Raw genomic sequence first — 19142 nt, forward strand, 5'->3', positions numbered from 1 at the left:
GCTTTGTGTGTATATAGAGTCACATTTAAGAATATATGTGCCAGTTTGAGAATTCCTGTTTGAACCTCCTTCCAATTTAATTTAGTGATAGTGTGATGCAATTATAGTTTTTTACATTGAAATATAAACAAGCTCTCTATTGAAATACAGTATAACACGGGTATGTGAACAATGCACTATAAGCTATAAATCAAACTGTGAAAGAATTACATTTTATATTTAATCTAATATGAACTCTACCTTAATAATATAAATGATATCTTTCTCTAATTTAATTGGCACTAGCTATGTGCATATTGCTAATATAATTCTGGATTTCCATATTTAATGATGCATGCTTTTCATGGTGAATTTTACTTAGAAAATGTCGTCTTTAATGAACCTTAGAAAAATCTCTAATAGGCATAATCTCAGAAAATGTAACTTCTTTATTCAAAAGGTTCTGGGGCCAATTTTGCTGAGTGCAGTACTTAAAATCCAATAGCTGAAGTCTTGGGGAAGCAAATGTATCTATTTGTAAAGGAAGAATGAGCAAATAGATTGTAATTCAAATGGCAGGGTACAGCAGTACTGGACTTCAAACTGCAAATGCTTTCATAATTCCTGTTAGAGGGAGTGTGCATGCACATGCACATTTCATTTTATTAGAATAGAATGGCCTTAAACAGCCTTAAAATGGAGCAAACTAGCTTGGGCAGATGCACTAAATGTTAAATAAAACAATGCTGAAATGTTGCCAAAATCTCCCTCAAGCAGAACTCAATAATTATTATTAATCATAACAAAAATAGTGCTATGCAAAGTAGTTTAAAGTTTCTGTTTTGATCAAATGCACTACACTTTTGATTTAAATTGCTATGAAAAAAAGTATCTCCATGCATTTGGACATGTGTGGCATGAAGTGTGTGATTTCAGGATAAAGATATGATTTCCAGAGAAAGGTGTTCGATGAGGTTCTGCACTGGTTGAGTGGACAAATATGCTCTCCTGGGAAACCGTCTGTGCTTTGCGCTTGAATTAAACTCATGCTCTGCTGTTACATCTCTTTTCTTCCCCCCCCCCCCCCCCCCCCCCCCCCACACACACACACACGCACGCACGCACGCACACACACACACACACACACACACACACACACAGAGAGAAGTTTTAAATTAGCTGCACATTGTGAGTGGTGGTATTCTCTATTTGCAGCAGTGTACAAACACACTGTCGTTCAGTGGTACTTAAACTCAGAAATCCATGACTGAGATACACAAACACTGGACTCGAGCCCGAGAAGGAAGACAGGAATGAAGAACTCTGCTGAGAAAATGAGAATAAATGGATGTCAATCTCCATGTGGAATTGGTAACCAATGATCCATTAAGGCAGCCTTTCCACAACAGACAGACAAAAAAGCCTGAATTAGAAGTGCCTGACATTTCAGTTAATTGCGCTAACCATGTCAGCTCCACAGTAGCTGCAAACCAGGTCTTAACCTTCTATTCACCATATAAAACAGGAGCAAAGGCCTTGTGCAGGGCTTATGAATGCAGGGATCACTGCATGCAAATGATGCATACATTACTTATAATATTGGAGTGAATTTATATTTGATGAATGATTAAATAAAGCAAGTGTAAATAAGCACAATAAAATTGCTTCAAAACGTGAAAATACATGAAGTTGTATCATTGAAAATGGGACAGAAACCAATAGGAGACAGCAGATGTACCGGCTTAAATGAATTGGCAGTCTGTGAAGGAGAAAAGTGTCAAGCCTCTCCCACTGACCCAACAAAAGGAAGCACAACTTGCTGTCATGAAAGCAAAAGGTTTATTCATGTTTGAAATTACACAACTACCACAAGGAAGACTTTTCAGTCCAGGGTGTAGTCTGGTTAGAAAGTAACACTAAACATCTTTAATACATTAGAATCACTGCCACAAATCATTTGTCATGACTTTTTCAGTTTCAGAATCACATACAATAGAAAAGAGAGAAAACAAGTTTTGAACCCTGTTGAACAGAGCTGGAAATGTACAGTTCTGAATACTGAAACCTCTATGCATTACAGTTTTTATAGTGATTTTTTTTCCTCTTTTTTCCGCATGATTTAGTAACAAGATGAGCAACATTCAAAATGTTTTTTTTTCTTCTTTAATATTTACAACAGTTTCACTGTTTGGTGTTAATTTATCAACAATGTTAATCGCACCCCCTCGTAAAAGCCACAGACCGACAACTTCTTCTTCAACCCCCCCCCCCCCCCCCCCCCCCCCCCCTCCCCGTCTCATGGTATTAATATTGTTATCATTTTCATTTTTTATTTTTGTCATTTTAAGTTGCAGTACAGCAACAGCATTTTATTAAAAGATTAAAATATACATTAGATTACATAGAGGATGTAGAGTTTACAGTGTTACAGGATGTAATCAAAATAACTATAAAAACATTAAATAAGGGCAAAGGAAACTATGGTGGTGATATTGTTTAGAGGTAGTAAGTGAGCACTCTAAGCTACAGAAATGTTGGAAATTATTGTTTTTTTGTGAATTTGAATGAGGTAATAAAGCTGTGTTTTGATTTGTGGGATGTATAATTACTCTTGAGCTATATTATGTACAACTTTTCCTGTGTAACGGGGCCTGCTCATGTGCGCCATGAAGGAATGATATACTGTGGGGGATTTGTTGATAAGCAGTACAAAAGAAATGTTTACATATGTACATACTAAACATCAAATGATAAAATATGGAATGGTGTCATGTTATAGTCAAGCAATCAATTACACTTCTTTATGTTCCAGAGTTTGAATAGCCATTTCCTTCTACTAATGTACACGGCTGTAAGGCAAAAATAAATCTTGAAAGTAACTACAAAGCTGCCATTGAGCTGTCAACAGTAGCATTGTTGAGTTGCTGGACAAGATTGCATGCACATTACAGTCAAAGAAACAGCTGCTTTAATCTATGTATTGTAAGAACTGAAAGAGAACCCAATTATCAAAATGGGAGTAGTAATTAAAGCAAGAATCAAACAAATCGCTGCATTTAAAATGTCAAATTAAATGATGTGAGTGTCATCAAGTACTTTAAGTTCAGAGGAGCTAATTATCTGAAAGTTTACTGAGTGCCATCTCAGAGCTGTTTTCTGTTTGTACATGTGTGTGCTTACCCCTACGACAAACAAATAAGAGCATGGTGATTACATCTGATTTATGTAGACAGAAAGAAAACACTGAACGATCAGGAAACACTGGGTGTTAATGATAATGTCATTTGTGTGTGGCAAGTTTTAAGGTACAGGACAAACCAATCTGTTGTGAAAAGTAGTTTTTTTTTGTATCCTCTGCAGTCAGTGAAAAGAGTCCATGCCCAGCTTGAGGCGAAGATGCATTAATAGCAGATCAATTCGAGGTATCGGAGTGCACACTTCCGGGTCCTTCTGTCGGAGATATTACAGAAGACGGAGCCGTTGCATCTTGCCATCCCCCATTAGCCTGGGACACAAATGGAAAAGGTTGAGATTACAATCACATTCTCTGCAATATGAGCTTGGTACATTTTTATCCCCAAAATGTAACACAACACAAACTAGATTCTGGTTGCTCTAATGTGTCAGCTGATATCAACATGTTTTACATACGCCGACACTGTGTGATAAGTCTTTGCATTACAGTAGCATCAGCATCTTGGAAACAAATTTGTCTCGTGTCCCGACCAATAGGAGCAGTCCGGGGAATCAGTGTCTAAGCAGATTTCGGCAGGAGGCCGACAGCTTGTCGCTACATATTCTCCTGTCAGTCAAGGAGAGGGAGGGCTCCGGCTGGGTGAGGTGGGGGGAGCTGAGTGAAAGTGACAGGGCAGGGCCTCTCCAAGAGAGCCAGTCTTAGCCAACCTGACTTTGCTTTGCTCCAGGCATGACCTAGCCTTTACTGGATCCTTCTACGTCACCACCAACAAAGCTAAAGGTTAGTCTATGCTAATATATCTGTGTGGAACTTTAAGCTTTGTTGCTACAACATAGGAGCTTTGCCACAATTTGACTTATTCAAAATATTGTATTTATTGCGATATGTTTTCTTCCGATTCTTTCGATTGTGTTAGCAGGGATCATGCTGAGCTCTGGTGAGCCAGTAGGCACAGGTCTCCACGGCGCATGGAAGTGAGAAACCTTGTGAGAAAGTGAAAAACGCTTGATCCTGGTAGGAGCTGACATGTCTGAAGAGCTTATAGCAATAAGGCTTCAGCAAAGCCAACATGACACCAAAAGCACTGAATGCTGGCAACAGCCCCCACCATTTGTTTACATAAAATGTGTTAATTATTTTTTGCATGAATTCTTTTTTTTTTCTTTTTTTTCGAGTAACACTGCTGTAAATCTAATACCCTATTTTTGATGATTGAGTTTCAAATAATATTAGACTGTAAATATGCATGCCTTTTACCCAACAGGCATAACAGTGTAAAGAGAGCAAATACTGAGGTTCTGTTATAGTGCAGAGAGAGAGAGAGAGAGAGAGAGAGAGAGAGAGAGAGAGAGCTGTCTGATACTATTGCTCTCTCTTTTCCTTTCTCATCATCCTCCCTCATCAACGAAATTAATCTTTGGCTCAGATTGTGAGCTGCTTTACAAAAAGGAGCCATATCAAACCTCATCAAGGTAGATGGAATTCATGTCTGGAAAATGCTGCGGGGGATCACATGATCATATTTTATCATGAAGATAAGGCTATGGAAAATACTGTGAAGCATTTCAAAACAGCTAAATGCAACAGATACCGTGTGGGGGAAAAAAAAGCACCTTTTTTCATCTCATTTTTGGTTTGAGTCACACAAAGTATTAAAAGATGTTTATTAAAGTAAAGCTGAAGATTGCTCTGTAATGTGATTTTTTTAAAGGCAACTTGTATTCATATCAGGTAGCAAAGTGACAAGATGCTATGTCTGCTATGGGAAAACACATGCAAGGTTATGTTTCTCTGTATCTGCCATGTGTATAGTAGAATATAATATACATTCATTAGCTATAATTTAAATATAACCGTGCAGCAGATATGTAACCGTTAAAAGCTTTACTTACAGTTAACCCATGTGGACTATACATTGTGTTCCCCCCAAGAGCATCATTGTATCCTGCCGTCTGACTGATAACATGGCGCAGGGTATCCACCTGAGGGGACAGACAAGGTGGACAAGCTGGTCAACTCAGTGTCTCAAAGCAGGTCAACACTAACTGTAAACATGCTCAGTGAAGCAAAAGATACTGACTAGTGTGAAATCACAAAGGGAATCCTGAGACAGCACATTTGTAACGCAGCTAATAGATTTTCTAATGAAACAACAAAGGCATACTGACATTACTAGCATGCTCAAATCTATTACATTTTCTATACTGGCTACGGAATAATAAACAAAAGCGTTCATGACAATCATATAACAAATACACTATGTATGTTTTTAATCATGAATAAGCATAGGTGTTTTTTTTGTACATGTGTGTCAGTTGTGCAGCTGCGTTAAACTTACAGAATGGAAGACATCCACAACAAACAATAACAAGATGAGACAGGAAGATAGCAATATAGAATACAGGAAAAAAGGGGGAAAACACAGTACCAAAAACCCAATACCAACCCAAGAGTTCAAGTCAAAGCCAAATGCATTCACAAAATGTTTTACTTAAGGTGTTTGGAATAGTAACCAGGAAATTGCTTTGCGGCATGATAGCAGTGGGGTGGGATTATATTTTGGCTGCCAAAATATTCCATCCAAAGCGAAATAGTCAGTAAACACTTTAGTCAATCTCAGGTTATAGAAGGCCTCGCCGTGGTAATTTGAACTGCTGTATGAGCAGAGTGTTTTTTTCTTATTTTCTATTTTTGGCTTAATGTGCTTCAGACTGCACTGTGGATGGCTCAGTACACAGGCAAGACAAGGACAGCTCTCTGCACTGGTAGTCAGCAACTGTCCCCGATTGTTGATCCTACCTGTGACTGTACATTGGCTCCGACTTGTGCCCCTTGGTAAGAATCCCCATTCAGACTCTGCATGCTCAAGAACATGTCCCCAGAGTTTGGGAGGTTAAAAGAACCTGAAGAACCTGGAAAGGGAGGATGTAAGTAGCTGAATACACGAGAAGGCTATAAAGGGAAAACAGAGACACGCACACGCACAAACAACGCAGACGCACACACCACGCACATGTCTGCATACACAGACCCGACTCAAGCAGACAGATACACTGAAGAAAGACTCCCATAAAGCAGGCAACTACGAGGTGAAGGAGAGAAAGGAAGGGAAGCAAAGAAACAAACAGAAGAGGACGATATGCAGAAGGACTGTAGAGGATCTTTTTTTTTTTTTTTTTTACAAATGCAGTAGACACAAATGAAATGAAAATCACACGACACAAGGGGAAAGGGGGGGGGGGGGGGGGCACTTCTATATGTGGTTGGTCGCTTAAGCTCCCAATTGTTCCACATCACCTACTTCCAATCTAACGTTGGCAGGGAGGTATCACATGGTAAATGACAAGGACAATAAGAAGCTTATGAAAAGACCAGTACCAGTAAACATGTTGGTTAAAAGAGTGTTTTTGCTCTCTGCAGAATCCAGCTGAAACTCTTCATCTTTCATCTGGAATCCTGGGTGCAAGAAAAAGGGACCACTTCATAAGCTTACCACATCCCGATGCAGGTCAACCTAGTCCAAACTCAGCATGACATTACTCATTAAACTGGACTAAACATACCCTCTGTTTAGGCTTCCTCTTTTTATATGACTCTTATTCAATATGAACTGCATATAATGCCATTTTGATATAATACTATTACTGTAGGGAACAATGCTCCCAGCAATTATGTGTCATTTTATTTAGCACAAAAAAGCACAACCATTCAGTGGCACTACATGCATTACAAATGACAGATAGTTGACAGAAAGTCAAGGGAAAACAAATCCCACTGGCATCCTTCTGAATCTTGTTTTTTATTTTTTATTTTTTTTGCCAAAAATACATGTGTTCTCGGTTCACAAGTCAGGAACGCTCTCTTTATGCATGAGTTTGCTTGGCATCAACTGTCTTATAGACAGGAGACACTGTGATCCCCAAGCTGGGAGCAGAGCCTGTCACTCTTGCCTGTGAGAATCGTGCATGAGAGAGTGAGGCAGGTAGGCAGCAGGTTAAGGGCTGAGATAGAGGGCAGATATTTTGTTTTTTGTCTATATGCAGGAGTGCCTACCAGAGTTAGGTGTGGTAGGGGAGTTGGCCTGGCTGTTCTGCACTGCAGCGGCTGCAGCGTGTGCTGCATTTACAGCAGTCTTGGCGGCATACAGGTTGGCTTCTTCCTGAAACTTGCCGATATTTTTCTTGTACCGGATCCTTTTGTTGCCAAACCAGTTGGATACCTGTGTGGTAGAGCAGAAGGAGGAGGAGCAGAGGAGTCAGACGTCAAGCAGCCACGACACCGTGCACTGAGCAGTGTGATTGTTTCAAGATGTCATGTTTGGGTCCATCAAGTACCCAATTCCCAGCCCCTGCAGTAATGTCCGCCGGGTACACAAGCTAATTAAGCCATAATCAGGAGCCACTTGTGTCTTCTCATGGATGGGAGCATGACATGCTCTCAGTTCTGTCTCCTGACAAAACTAAAACACAAGGGGCTCCTATTGCACAGACGCTTAAGTAAATGTTATATATATATATATATATATATATATATATATATATATATATATATATATATACATACATATTTCTCATATCAGGGATGACGTGGTACACACATTTCTCTCCATAAAATATATAAATGTTCATATTTTACCCTCTAAAGAATGCTCACTGATTCCAGATCAGTGAGTAGGTGATTGACACCTTATGTCCAATTATTGTAAAATTAGGATTAAAGCATGCATACCACTTTATAATCTAATAAACAATCTGCTTTAATTAATGGCTGGCCTGGGTAGCTGTACGTAAGTGCTTTCATTTTTTTTTTTAAATAACAAAACATTAAAACAGCAATGAAACACTTGTGTGTGTGTGCGTGTGTTTGTTTGTGTGTACATGGATGCTCAGTGATCCTGAAAGCAACTTCTGCTTGTAATCATCAAAAACAAGAGTTAGAAGGTGAAGACCTGCAGACATGTGAAGCAGTAAACACAGACTAGCAAGTCAGTCAGTGCTAATTGATGTGTTAAAGAAGAGAGAAATATTTAACTGAAGTAAAATGTGACTCTGAAGGCAGGAGGAAGTACTGACTTCAAATGAATGTCTGAAATGCTAATTTTGTTGAATCAGTCAGACGCTGAGAAGTTGTATGAGGGGTGAACCGTATGTGTGAATGCTGGCTCTGCAGTAACAGTGGAATAATAATGACATGATGCTTGTTTTTAATGGTTCTATAAATTAGAGTGTCTTGTCGCTGGGCTGCTGCCCCCCTTTCAGGCCCTGCAGCCCACGGCTGGACCAGCCAAAGAGCAGCTGCCCCTAATGACGCTTTATTTAATTTCCACCCATGTGCTTAAATTTTAATATCCCCAGCAGCCCGCCAATGCTGTGGTGTAAAAAACTGACTGGATTTGCAGGACATCAGATCATTTCTATCCTGCATGTCTCTGTGCTCTAAATCTTTAATATCTAGGCAATTAAAATTAATGACCATTCAGGCGAGGCCCACTGTTGGCAGGGTTTCCTTGACATCAATTGTTTGATGGGTTTACCTAGAGGTTAAACTAACAAGCAAGGTTTAATTGGAAGCAATGAAAGCCCTGGCCATCATCCTTTTTACTTAACCTGCTTATAGTGGATTGTAGAGCCAAAGACAATGCAATATTCTCGCTCTTTTAGACAGCTCACAAAGTGCCTACAAACCCCTGGAAATCATAAAGAAATGTTTTCAATGTTTAATTTAACAAAATGTTCATGCAAACAGTGTATTAAACAGAACTACATATATTACAATGTCAGATGGGGTGTTTTTACATGAAGACATATTTGTATCATCAAGTCTGAAAGTTGACAGTGGTAGATAGACACCAGTATACTTTTTTTTTTTACCAAATATGGCAGTGATACATGCTAATACTACAGTTTTATATTAAAATGTGATAATTGCAAAAGTTAAATACAGTTGAAAAATAAAATGTAATCTGCTCTTGTCCTTTTTTATGAAGTGTGTTATGACTGTATTCTGCCACTATATGGTGTTACAAGCCTGAGACTTGAAATCCTCTGGACGTTACACCAGCCTCCTCAGCTCTAGCACATTTCTCTCCTGCCCACTGAACTCTGGCTTCAGTGATTCTCGGGTTCAGCTAAATATTGAACAAATGCACGGCACTGTAAGGTGTGGAGCACAACCCAATCTACAGAACTAATTCCCTTTTATCTTGTGGCAGGCCATGCATTCAATTGACTCCTATGTGTGGTGAGAGCCAGGTTGTGAGATTGAATTACCTGACATCAGCAGCCTCAAAGGCAGCGATTGTATAATGACCATGCAGGCTCCTTGCAAGAACACGATACCGCTGCCTTCATTGCTGCCCACTAGAGAGGCCGTGGAGCTGTGGTTAATAATTCAAACTATTTCACCCTATTTCAGGTCAATGCTCCTCATAAGTCAATGTAATGCAATGCACAATCTGTCTATGATCTCAATATATCTGAGATTACAATGCCTGAAGCTTTAAATACAAATACAAAAGGTGGTCTCACTTGCTGTGATACCATCAATTATACAAGCCACATTAATAATGAATAAGAGCTCAAGTCTTAGCTTCTCTGAATTCACTACGATCTGAAATATTGAAACGCGTCACTCAGAAGAAAAATGGAAGCAATGTAAAGGAGTCTCTGCACAGAAATCTGCCTTAAATGTTGAATCATTCGCACACATTATCTCACATAGGACCTCCGTAAACCCTGACACAAACCACAGGCATCCAATCCCACGCCTTCATTCAGGGAGCCCAGCTCCGCTCATGCAGAGTGACAGAGGGAATAAGACGGCATCCTGTCCTTACAGAGCCACTTGGGTAAATGTAGCAATGCTCATTGTTCTTTCAGGGTTCAATATTAAACAAATCAGACACACTTTTTTTTGTTCAAGGTTATCATCGCACCATTTCGGTAGAACTAAATCACTGGATGTGAGCTGCATAGATCTCCTGAGGTAAAGAGGCTTTGCTCTCAGGGAAGACGCATTTGAAATGATCCCTGCTGAAATGATGCAGGGTGTTTCGTCAGCAATGATGTATCAAGCAAAGCTGCGGACTGATATTGGCATACCATTCACGACGGATGGTTTTTACTTAATGAGCTGCTTGTGCAATCAACAAAGCCCGCAAAAAAAAGTATTTTGTGGGTGTTTGAAAAATGACTTATCCAAGCCCTCAGAGTGGCCCCAGCGAGCGGTTTGCGACTCTGAAAGGCCAGGGCACGGTGAGGGATAACACACTTACGGCGCACTCGGCTTCATGTCGAGCCTCCGACTTTGTTACTCACTTAAAATGAGCCAAAGCACTAAGAATAAGTCAATAAGAATGTCTGCTGTGGCCTCCGCCAGTCGAGGAGTACGCCACTAATGGGGCCTGAGATGAGTTCAAGTGAATTTTTAAAAGCCCTCTAATTTCTGCATACACTGATTTGTTCTCATGGGAACTGGAACGGTGGCCTGTTTTTGCGAGGCACTTGAAAAAACAGAGTGGAGCTCCATTTGTGAGGGTCGGTGGCCATTTCTTTAACCGCTATAAAGCACACAGCGAACATGGGGCGGGCGGGGGGTTGAATAATCTCAGAGTGCAGTTTGAAAAAGATCCAAAAGACCACACAATTAGTCGACGCTCTACAACAAACAAAAAAAAAGAAAAGAAATAATGTGGTAAACAATAGCCAAAAAGTAAAGTTTTATGTGACACATTTGTACACACATAATATGGTGAGAACATGGGTGTAGCTTAAAAAATATGAATCAATCAAAAAGACTTTGTGTTCTTGTGTGACTTGAAGGTGGGATGTAAATGCTACTTATCCACTCTTTTTAAAAATGTCAATTCAAACTTCAAATACTGTTATTCATGATAACATTAGCATTGATCCAGTAGTGTGAGGGAGGGAGGTTCTGTGCAGTGGAAACTGTGAGGCTATCACATACATAAACAAAAGAGTTACAAAAAATGAAAACAGTGGATCAGGAGAAGTTATGACATACCTGTGATACTGTGATGGTGCTTCCCACCCCCTGAAGGCAAAAAAGAATGGGCTTTTACAGTATCTGACTCTTCATGACTACACTCAATATACCCCTCAACACCCCCTCCCACACAGAAAAAAACACCGCAGATTATTGTATAGATTCATGTTGCTGTGATATAGTGTCTCATGAGGACAGCCATAGAACAATAGAGTATCAAAAAAATCTAGATAGTAGTCACAATCATAGCAGAAAAAACGAGAGCACAGGATAATAATACTCTGGATGTGGGGGTTAGGTGTGAGAGATATTGCCTTCAGGTTTACCCAACAAGGAGGCTCTACTAAATATAAAGTGGGGAAGTCTAAAATATAACTGTGAATTAGCAGAGTCCTGCAAGGTCACTTGAACAGCAAAACATACAAATAAATAGCCAGTATCGTCTAGTGTTTTGAAGCACCAGACTTTAACTGCTTTTCTTAACGTAATGGATGATGCCATTTTTCTTCCCAGCTTATGACCTGAGCGACTGACCAGGCAACAGAGAGAGCACACATGGTGGATGGGAATGAGAGGGGGGAAATGGCAGGGGACTCAGCGTTGGGGCGGCTAAGGAAGGACAGCATAATGCTTTGATTGAGGCCAAGATGATATAGGCCTTCCCTCCCTGTGGCCCTGCTCTGACTGACTGGGACCAGCCTTGACTGAAGCATCATTAGGCAGCCACAATGTCAAGGTTAGCTGAGGACATTGTGTCTTGGTGGTGTGACCTACGGTAACTATCCCTCAAGGCTTTAGCCTGTCCCCCCCCGATTGCCAACCAGCTACTGTTAGAGGAGCATTACCCACCTGGGAAACTGTGATGCTGCACTTCTTCGCCAGCTCCTCCTTAGCCTCCTCACTCGGATATGGGTTGCTGAGGTGCGAGTAGAAGTATTCGTTCAAAATTTCCGTCGCCTGCTTGCTGAAGTTTCTCCTTTTCCGCCTGAGTGGGGAACAGAACGAGAGAAAGGCCGAGCGCGCCTATTAGCAGGACCAGCATTAACTCATCCACTTGGACTGCACAAATTGCACAATCAATCTCACACATAAACGGTGAAAATAATGAGGAATGGGCTCTAAGGGCCCTCAGGAGCAGGATATCGTGTCCCGCTCCAAGAGGCTCGTCAACACGCAGAAGAACAGACTCCGACCAATAGACTGACAAGCCCACACACACACACACACACACACACACACACACACACAAACAAACACACGCACAGTCACAAAACACATACAATGTTTAATTTGGTCTGTTGGTCTGAAATCTCCAGTCCAAGCGTGTAATGTGTAGAGTTTAGTGCAGCGGATGGGTGGGCTTTGTGATGGAGCGCAAAGCCCAGTCGGAGTGCATCTCGGTACATTATAGAAATCATGGCATGCACAGTTGAGCATTGCTCCTGAAGTGCCACAGCCCCAGGGATCTCCAGCAGAAACAAGCAAACTCTAACTAGATCTGGGTCCCCTTCCCTCCCAAGGGCACTACTTATCATGTTGTTGAGCATTTGCTTATTTTGCCTTGTTTACTAGCGCTTCACCAAGGCAGTGGGCAAGCAAATGTGCTTCCACTTGGCTTGTTTGGCCCAAACTTGTGCCGCTCTCTGCAGAGTGCCCACGCTGCACCACACTGTGAGTGATTAGAACAAATCCACAACACCTGCTGATGACCTCCCCTCCATCCATTACACATGACTCGGCCCCCCCATTTCATTTCGTCCTAACTGTTCTCAGGTGTGGGGCCGTGATTGTCTTGAAAATGGATAATGCATGGAACATGGACATAATTAAAATCATGCATCTCTGCAGTGCTCACACTGTGTGCTGTGCCAGAAAAGTGAGAAAAGAAACAAACTTCCGACCTGCACAGAGTCTAAAACTGACCTTATATGGGTCACACGGAAGCAATAAAAGTTTCTAGATACAAAATACACACACACACACACACACACACACACACACACACACACACACACACACACACACACACACACACACACACACACACACACATCTAAAAATATGTACAACAACACTACACAATCCACTGACCTGGCATCAAGGAATCTGGAGCGCAGGATCATGACAGCCTCACAGGTGCTCTGTTTCAGTTGCATCTGGATGGAGCTGAATTTACGGTGGATGATTCCCACCATGCGCTCAATCTCTTTGGGGGAGATGGGCCGCGTGCGAGACTGTTCCCTCAGCAGGTTCATCACATGGGTAGTGAATTCGTTGCATGCCTGCCAAGTGACAGAGAGACACAAAGTGCAGCCAAGAGTTCTGTAAATGTTCAGCAGTGATATTCTATCATATTCTAAAGTTCTAAAGTTGTGTACATTTTTCACATCTGAAGTTTTTTTTTGTTTTTTTTTACATGCAAGCTCTTTTTGTTAAAAGCTTCCAACAAAGTGCCACGTTTGTATATTACTTTGATGACATAATAGGTGAAGTCATCTTTGAATATAAATGCAGATTTGCAATTTGGCTTGGCCCTAATGCAGAGCGAATTCAAACAGCTTTTCGTTAAACCAGTAGTTCATACATGATTAATTAGAATAACTCATTTACGTAGTGCACACTTTAGCTCATTACTCTGAGCAAAATTCGTTAAGTATTTACATTTAGATAATTAAAACCTGGAAACACCCTTAAGAAAGATGCATTTACTCCAGGCGAAGTGTTGTATGCCCCCGCGTACCCACCTCCTCTCTCAGGGAGCACGGAGTAAATTAGTCTAATTTACCTCACTGGCTTGCTGAGGCATCACTATTACACCTTCTATTTTCGCCCATAATGCCTGTGTTTAATGGCGGGCTCAAAGTGCTAGGTGAAGGAGCTGATCATACTTTCATTTAACACAGATGACTAAGGCGCTCCTTTGGATCTCTATAATCAGCTAGAACACAGTGAATGAAATTGCTATTTTTTTCCCCTAACTGATAACACATTCTCCCCATCGAGCATATTCCCTGCTTTTTTTCTTGGTAATGCAAGGAATAAGCTGTTCTGGATGAATGTGAAGTGTGAACTCAATAGGTCTATTTGAATGCCAACTGAAATGTTAAATAGCTGATGGGAGTCACATGGTTATTTATACCTTTTTAATGGTTAAAAAAAAAAAGAACAACATTGAAGTTATTCTCATTCTCTTGGAGGTAGTACATGGAGTTGTGTGGTATTTATCCTAAGAATCCTGAAGCCTCCTAACCTGTTCGTATTTCTCCAGCTCCGTGTGGTAGATCTGTCTGATCTGGGTGAGTTTGGCTCTGTAGTCGGAATGTTCAATGGAGTTGTCGGCCGCCCCTCCGGAGGCTGCGGCAGCAGCTGCGGCGGCAGCGGATCCGCCACCTTTCTCTGGTCCTGCCACGCCCTCTGCCAGCAGCATGTTGTCCAAACGCATGAGCTGGGGGTCTGGGGGGTCCTCCTCCTGGGCACCACGGATGCTGAGACCTGTAGCAAAACACACAAACAGGAACGCAGGGTCAACTAACATCATCCAGCGACAGTAACACAAGAACAATGAGAAATACAACTGGTAAAATAGGCCCAAACTGAATTGTTAAGAGCAATTAAAAGCATTATGTCTGCGTAGTCTGCTTTAGTACAGTGTGATGTTTCCCTTGCAGGTATGAACTGGGTGCCTGTTGTGTGTGTGTGCTGTGTTCCTGTCGCCCATGTCTACGCCTGTTCTCTTTTATTTACACACTGCGCTGCACACTGTGTGTACGGGAAGGCTGACATGACAGCAACATCCATAAACTGACAAATGCTCAATGGTGAAGTGGCACTTCTACACTGCGAAAGGATGCTAAACAGAAAACTATACCTCTAGTGAGTGTCTCTGTCTTTGACACAGTGAATGCTGGGAACTCCAGAAAGTAACCTCATTTCTATTTGCTTATATAGTTTGAATCTTGTATAATTTTACTATCCTGATTTTGCAATATTCTAAGAAGTAATAAAAATGTGCTGGTGAAGTAAAAATCTACATACGGCAAAAATGAGCGCGGAGCCAATTTTATGTAAAGTGCTCATTCATGAATTCTGTCTTCGCTCTCAGACCCTGCTGCTTATTTCCTCTGGTTTTCTGTCTCGCCGGTCTGTCAGCAAGTCGTAATCACCCAGCAGATAGCATACATGCTCACCTTGATGCATTGGCAATGTACCCACAATGCCAGGCTTCACAGAGAATAAACAAACAAAAGAACACTGCGGGTCAGAATTACAACAAAAACAAGCTCGGGCAATCCACTCTAATAAGTGGATACAAATGTGGCTCAATGGGCAGTAAATACTGAGTGGCTACTCGAACGTTATGATTACCAGAGTTGTTTCAATTCAATAATCCCTCCCGCGATTCAAGGATTTTCAACAGCTCATTACAGCTTCATTAAGATATGGCCAGCCACTGGATTCTAAATAAGGAGATTAGTGGCTCTATTGTGTCAGCCAGTAGGCATGCAATCAGAGGAGCCCTTTTACCACGCTATGACCGACTGACCCTGCACGCCGACCACAGGAGGAAATACTAGAAAGAAAAATCCTTTCTTCTCTCTTATAAACACATTCCTGAATAAAAAAAAACAAATTAGGAAACATATCATATTTTAGCGACTCCTGGTGTTTTCATCTCTGCTGGTGTTTTGTTTCGACTGCAGTGCCACTGAAAAACAAATTTGCCTCTATTTATGGATCGGCTGGCTTTGAGTCTTTTAGGTGTAATGGTGTGAGAGGAGTGGATGAATGTGGCTATTTGTGTTGGAGACATTGAGATGCTGGACAAGGCTCCATCAGGCTTGCAGAGCCAAGCCATCCATGTGGACAATATGCCGCTGCTCCACTAACCCTCATCCACATCATGGTGCATCTGCGCAACTCCACCCAAAGCTCTCGTTCTGGACAGGCTCGACTGTTTCTTTTCCAGTTTGTGCAGCATGAAAACAAAATGGCACATGACTCAAATGTTGACCGACCAGGTGCCGGGCTACATATCTCAACATGCTCTAATAGCTGGTGGTTTGTCTGCCACTACAGTCCATATTTCTCTAATTCAGTATTTCCTCCCACTCTCGGATTCAACTGAAGTTCAGCAGGCTGCACTTTCCTTTGTGCTGCGGGTGGTGGTAAGTAGGTAGGCATGTTTTTCATGTCAGGTATATTAAATATAACTCTGGGACACAGCGTACATTTCCCCACCAAACCCAGTTGTCACTTTCACTCCACTCACTCTGTATCCAGGGGAAATGCAGCTGAGGGAATTTACAGGGCTTTTCAGCTAAATGGGCATAAATCACTGGTTTCATTCAAACTAAATAATCACAGGCCATAAAGAGCTACTAGTCTCTTACCATATATTACCTCAAAGTTCCAGTGTGCAATAATGTGGCCATTCACGGCGAAGGAAAACAGAGCGAGACATTAGAAAGTGACATGTAATCCTGTTAGTCCACTGACATGCGGAGTGGCCGTGACATTTTTATCATACATGTCCATTTCTATTTGGGAAATCAACGGGATAGAAATGATTACTGTGCAGCCCTGAGAAGCAGACGGCCCTGCAGGAGTCCACCAGGGTGTGTTTGTGCCACAGCAGCTGCAGCTGGCCATTCATAACTCACATGTTGGGAGGGATGATGCGTCTGTCTTAAATACAAACATTTTTTGAAAAATAAGAAAACATAGCCTACAGAAAAACTATTTTAAAAACAGGCGCAATGTATCTCTGTCTCGCTGTGCACCTTTTGTTGAATGGGCTAAAGATTGTGGATTCAACTGTCTAAGCTCAGCACCATCACACGACTTCCACAAAATAGGCTCAAGCGAGATAATATCTTTAATTTGCTGTGTGGTTGACAAATCTGTATAGTAACTTGCAAAGCCACAGTCACATTCTAGCACCGCAATGCTGCTCGCCTGCTCAAATCTTTATCCTGTTTTTGTCTGATGATATGGGTATTAAAACAAGTTTGGGCACCAGAGTTTAGCTCTAATCCACCTCCACAGTCAAAGTGGGATTAATCTCGGTGCAAAGAGAAAGTGCTGGAGTCGTGTCACCTTGGTAAAGCCCACGAGCAATTGGAATTTAAGAATGAAAAATCTATATGTGGTCTGGTTATTTCACACAACTCTGATGATGCTGGCTCACTTAATTACCAGAACGAATTTAATGATGTAAAAGAAAAGACAAAAAAAAAATCTGAAATTGTTATAATAATGTAACATGTCCTTAATCTGCCTCATTTGTCATTCAACAATACAGGTGGAGTAGCTGGGGAAAAAGCACTTGCCTATATGATTGTTCCTCATTTCTCCTCTGTGGCTGAGACAAAAAGAGACACTGTGATTAATCCATCCCTATCAGTCAGGGGTGGTTCTTCTTTTCATTTTTTACAGGTTTCACCATCCGTATCAGATCCCAGGAAGTAACAAATTTGACAGATAAAGACAATGCAGCCCCTTTCTCTCATACACTCTCCCCTGTTCTCTGTTTATAATCATTTCCGGTTCTGGGCTGTTGTCTCGTACATCATTCCCTGCTTGAAGCCCTGACAGTGATCTGAGCACTGCCTCGGGCCGCTCTCCTTTCCTCCCACCTCTTTTCCCCCCCTGTGCCCTCTTTTATTCTGTGGGCTTAGCTGACCTTTGGCCCGCTGCTTGTTTACTCTCATCACTGAAGTGTGAGCAGGAGAGCCATAAAGGCAGAGCCCTGCTGGGTTAATGTGGCCTGCTGAAGAGAGAAGGGGTGGCTCTGGGCTCCTCCACCTCATTCTGCTGCACTGAATGCACTGTCAGATGCCAGACAATACCCTACAAGAGCAACGCTTCTTCTAGATAAAGCCAGAGATTTGTCTTTTGTCGTTTTTTTTTTTTTTTGTTGTTGTTGCAGTTTCTCAATGTTGCTGGTTGCAGAAATATGCATTGCAGTGAAGTGGCCCAGCCTGTATGTTTAACAGAGCCTCTGTTACTTCCACCACTGTTTCTAAAACATCATGTTCATTACAAGTAACCCTGACCTCCTGCAGCTCCTCTCCTACCCAGTGCCTCCGGTGAACAGCTACGGCCACGTATCGACACTCTGTTCATCTAATTGCATTGATCCGCAAAGGTCTCCCAAAGCAAACTAATCGAAACAGAATTTATTTTCTGTCAATATTTGCAAAGGTCATCTCTCTTAAAGCCGCGGAGTAGACGCTGTGAGCAGAGAGGCGGCTCGGAGGAAGGAGGAGGAGGACCGTGGCATCTAGCCTGTTACTGAGGCTCGTCCAAGGTGAGCTTTAACTCCGGTTTGGCACTCAGGATCCAAGGCTTCTAATCCAGCGTGTTATTAAAACCCGCTGCCAAAGCAACACACTGGAGACTACAGAGGGCTTAGAGTATCCATTTCACAAAGAGGCCAGTGTCACTACAGCCGCGTTCCACATCTCCTTTGACTTCATATCATCTCCTTTGTCGTGGCGCCTGGATCAGTGACTTTCAGCTCCAGAAGCGGGGAGCTGGATCAAATTACCATTGAAAATCTTTTGTTCTGACAAATGAAACATAAGGATCCGCTTTCATTGATGTTCTTAAAGCCTTTTTTAAGCTTGGCCTACATCCACATGGCACAAAGAATCTGAGAGAATGCCTGCGGGCTCTCTCTAGCATGTACAGTAATTAACATGCCATTAACACATTAATACACATTAACTATTCCCAATGTTAATGGCAGAGTAATTACCATACCTGATACCGCACTGTGGGGAAGCCGAGGCGCATTTGCCACTTTGTGCTTCACTTTCTTTGTTGAGTGAGCTGAAAAGAAGTATTTGGGAGGATGGCTCATTCTGATTTTCATCTGAAAATATCAGTGGCCATGCATGTGTCTGCATTGAAGAGTGGCCTGTTGAGTCCCGAAAGTGCTTTTACACACATAAACTGTTCT

General features: G+C 41.7%; 1 protein-coding gene across 6 annotated transcripts in view; it reads right to left on the reverse strand.

The window, feature by feature from the left end:
* Nucleotides 1-2271: 2271 nt before the first annotated feature.
* pbx3b (pre-B-cell leukemia homeobox 3b) overlaps nucleotides 2272-19142 on the reverse strand; it is a 56783-nt gene continuing 39912 nt past the window's right edge. The window contains exons 3-11 of one of the 6 annotated variants that reach the window (XM_068703909.1): nucleotides 14430-14671; nucleotides 13271-13461; nucleotides 12029-12164; nucleotides 11198-11227; nucleotides 7229-7394; nucleotides 6554-6631; nucleotides 5975-6087; nucleotides 5068-5157; nucleotides 2272-3484 (exon numbers count right to left, since the gene is read on the reverse strand). In XM_068703909.1, coding sequence (XP_068560010.1) covers nucleotides 3392-3484; nucleotides 5068-5157; nucleotides 5975-6087; nucleotides 6554-6631; nucleotides 7229-7394; nucleotides 11198-11227; nucleotides 12029-12164; nucleotides 13271-13461; nucleotides 14430-14671 — 1139 coding nt within the window. In that variant the 3' untranslated portion in view covers nucleotides 2272-3391. The remainder of the gene's footprint in view (nucleotides 3485-5067; nucleotides 5158-5974; nucleotides 6088-6553; nucleotides 6632-7228; nucleotides 7395-11197; nucleotides 11228-12028; nucleotides 12165-13270; nucleotides 13462-14429; nucleotides 14672-19142) is intronic. The other 5 variants (XM_068703911.1, XM_068703912.1, XM_068703913.1 and 2 more) reach the window with 5 other exon arrangements.

This window comes from Cebidichthys violaceus, unplaced genomic scaffold, assembly GCF_023349555.1.
Source record: "Cebidichthys violaceus isolate CVI_PGR_0920_01 unplaced genomic scaffold, fCebVio1.0.p SCAF_9, whole genome shotgun sequence".
Taxonomy (NCBI): Eukaryota; Metazoa; Chordata; class Actinopteri; order Perciformes; family Stichaeidae; genus Cebidichthys; species Cebidichthys violaceus.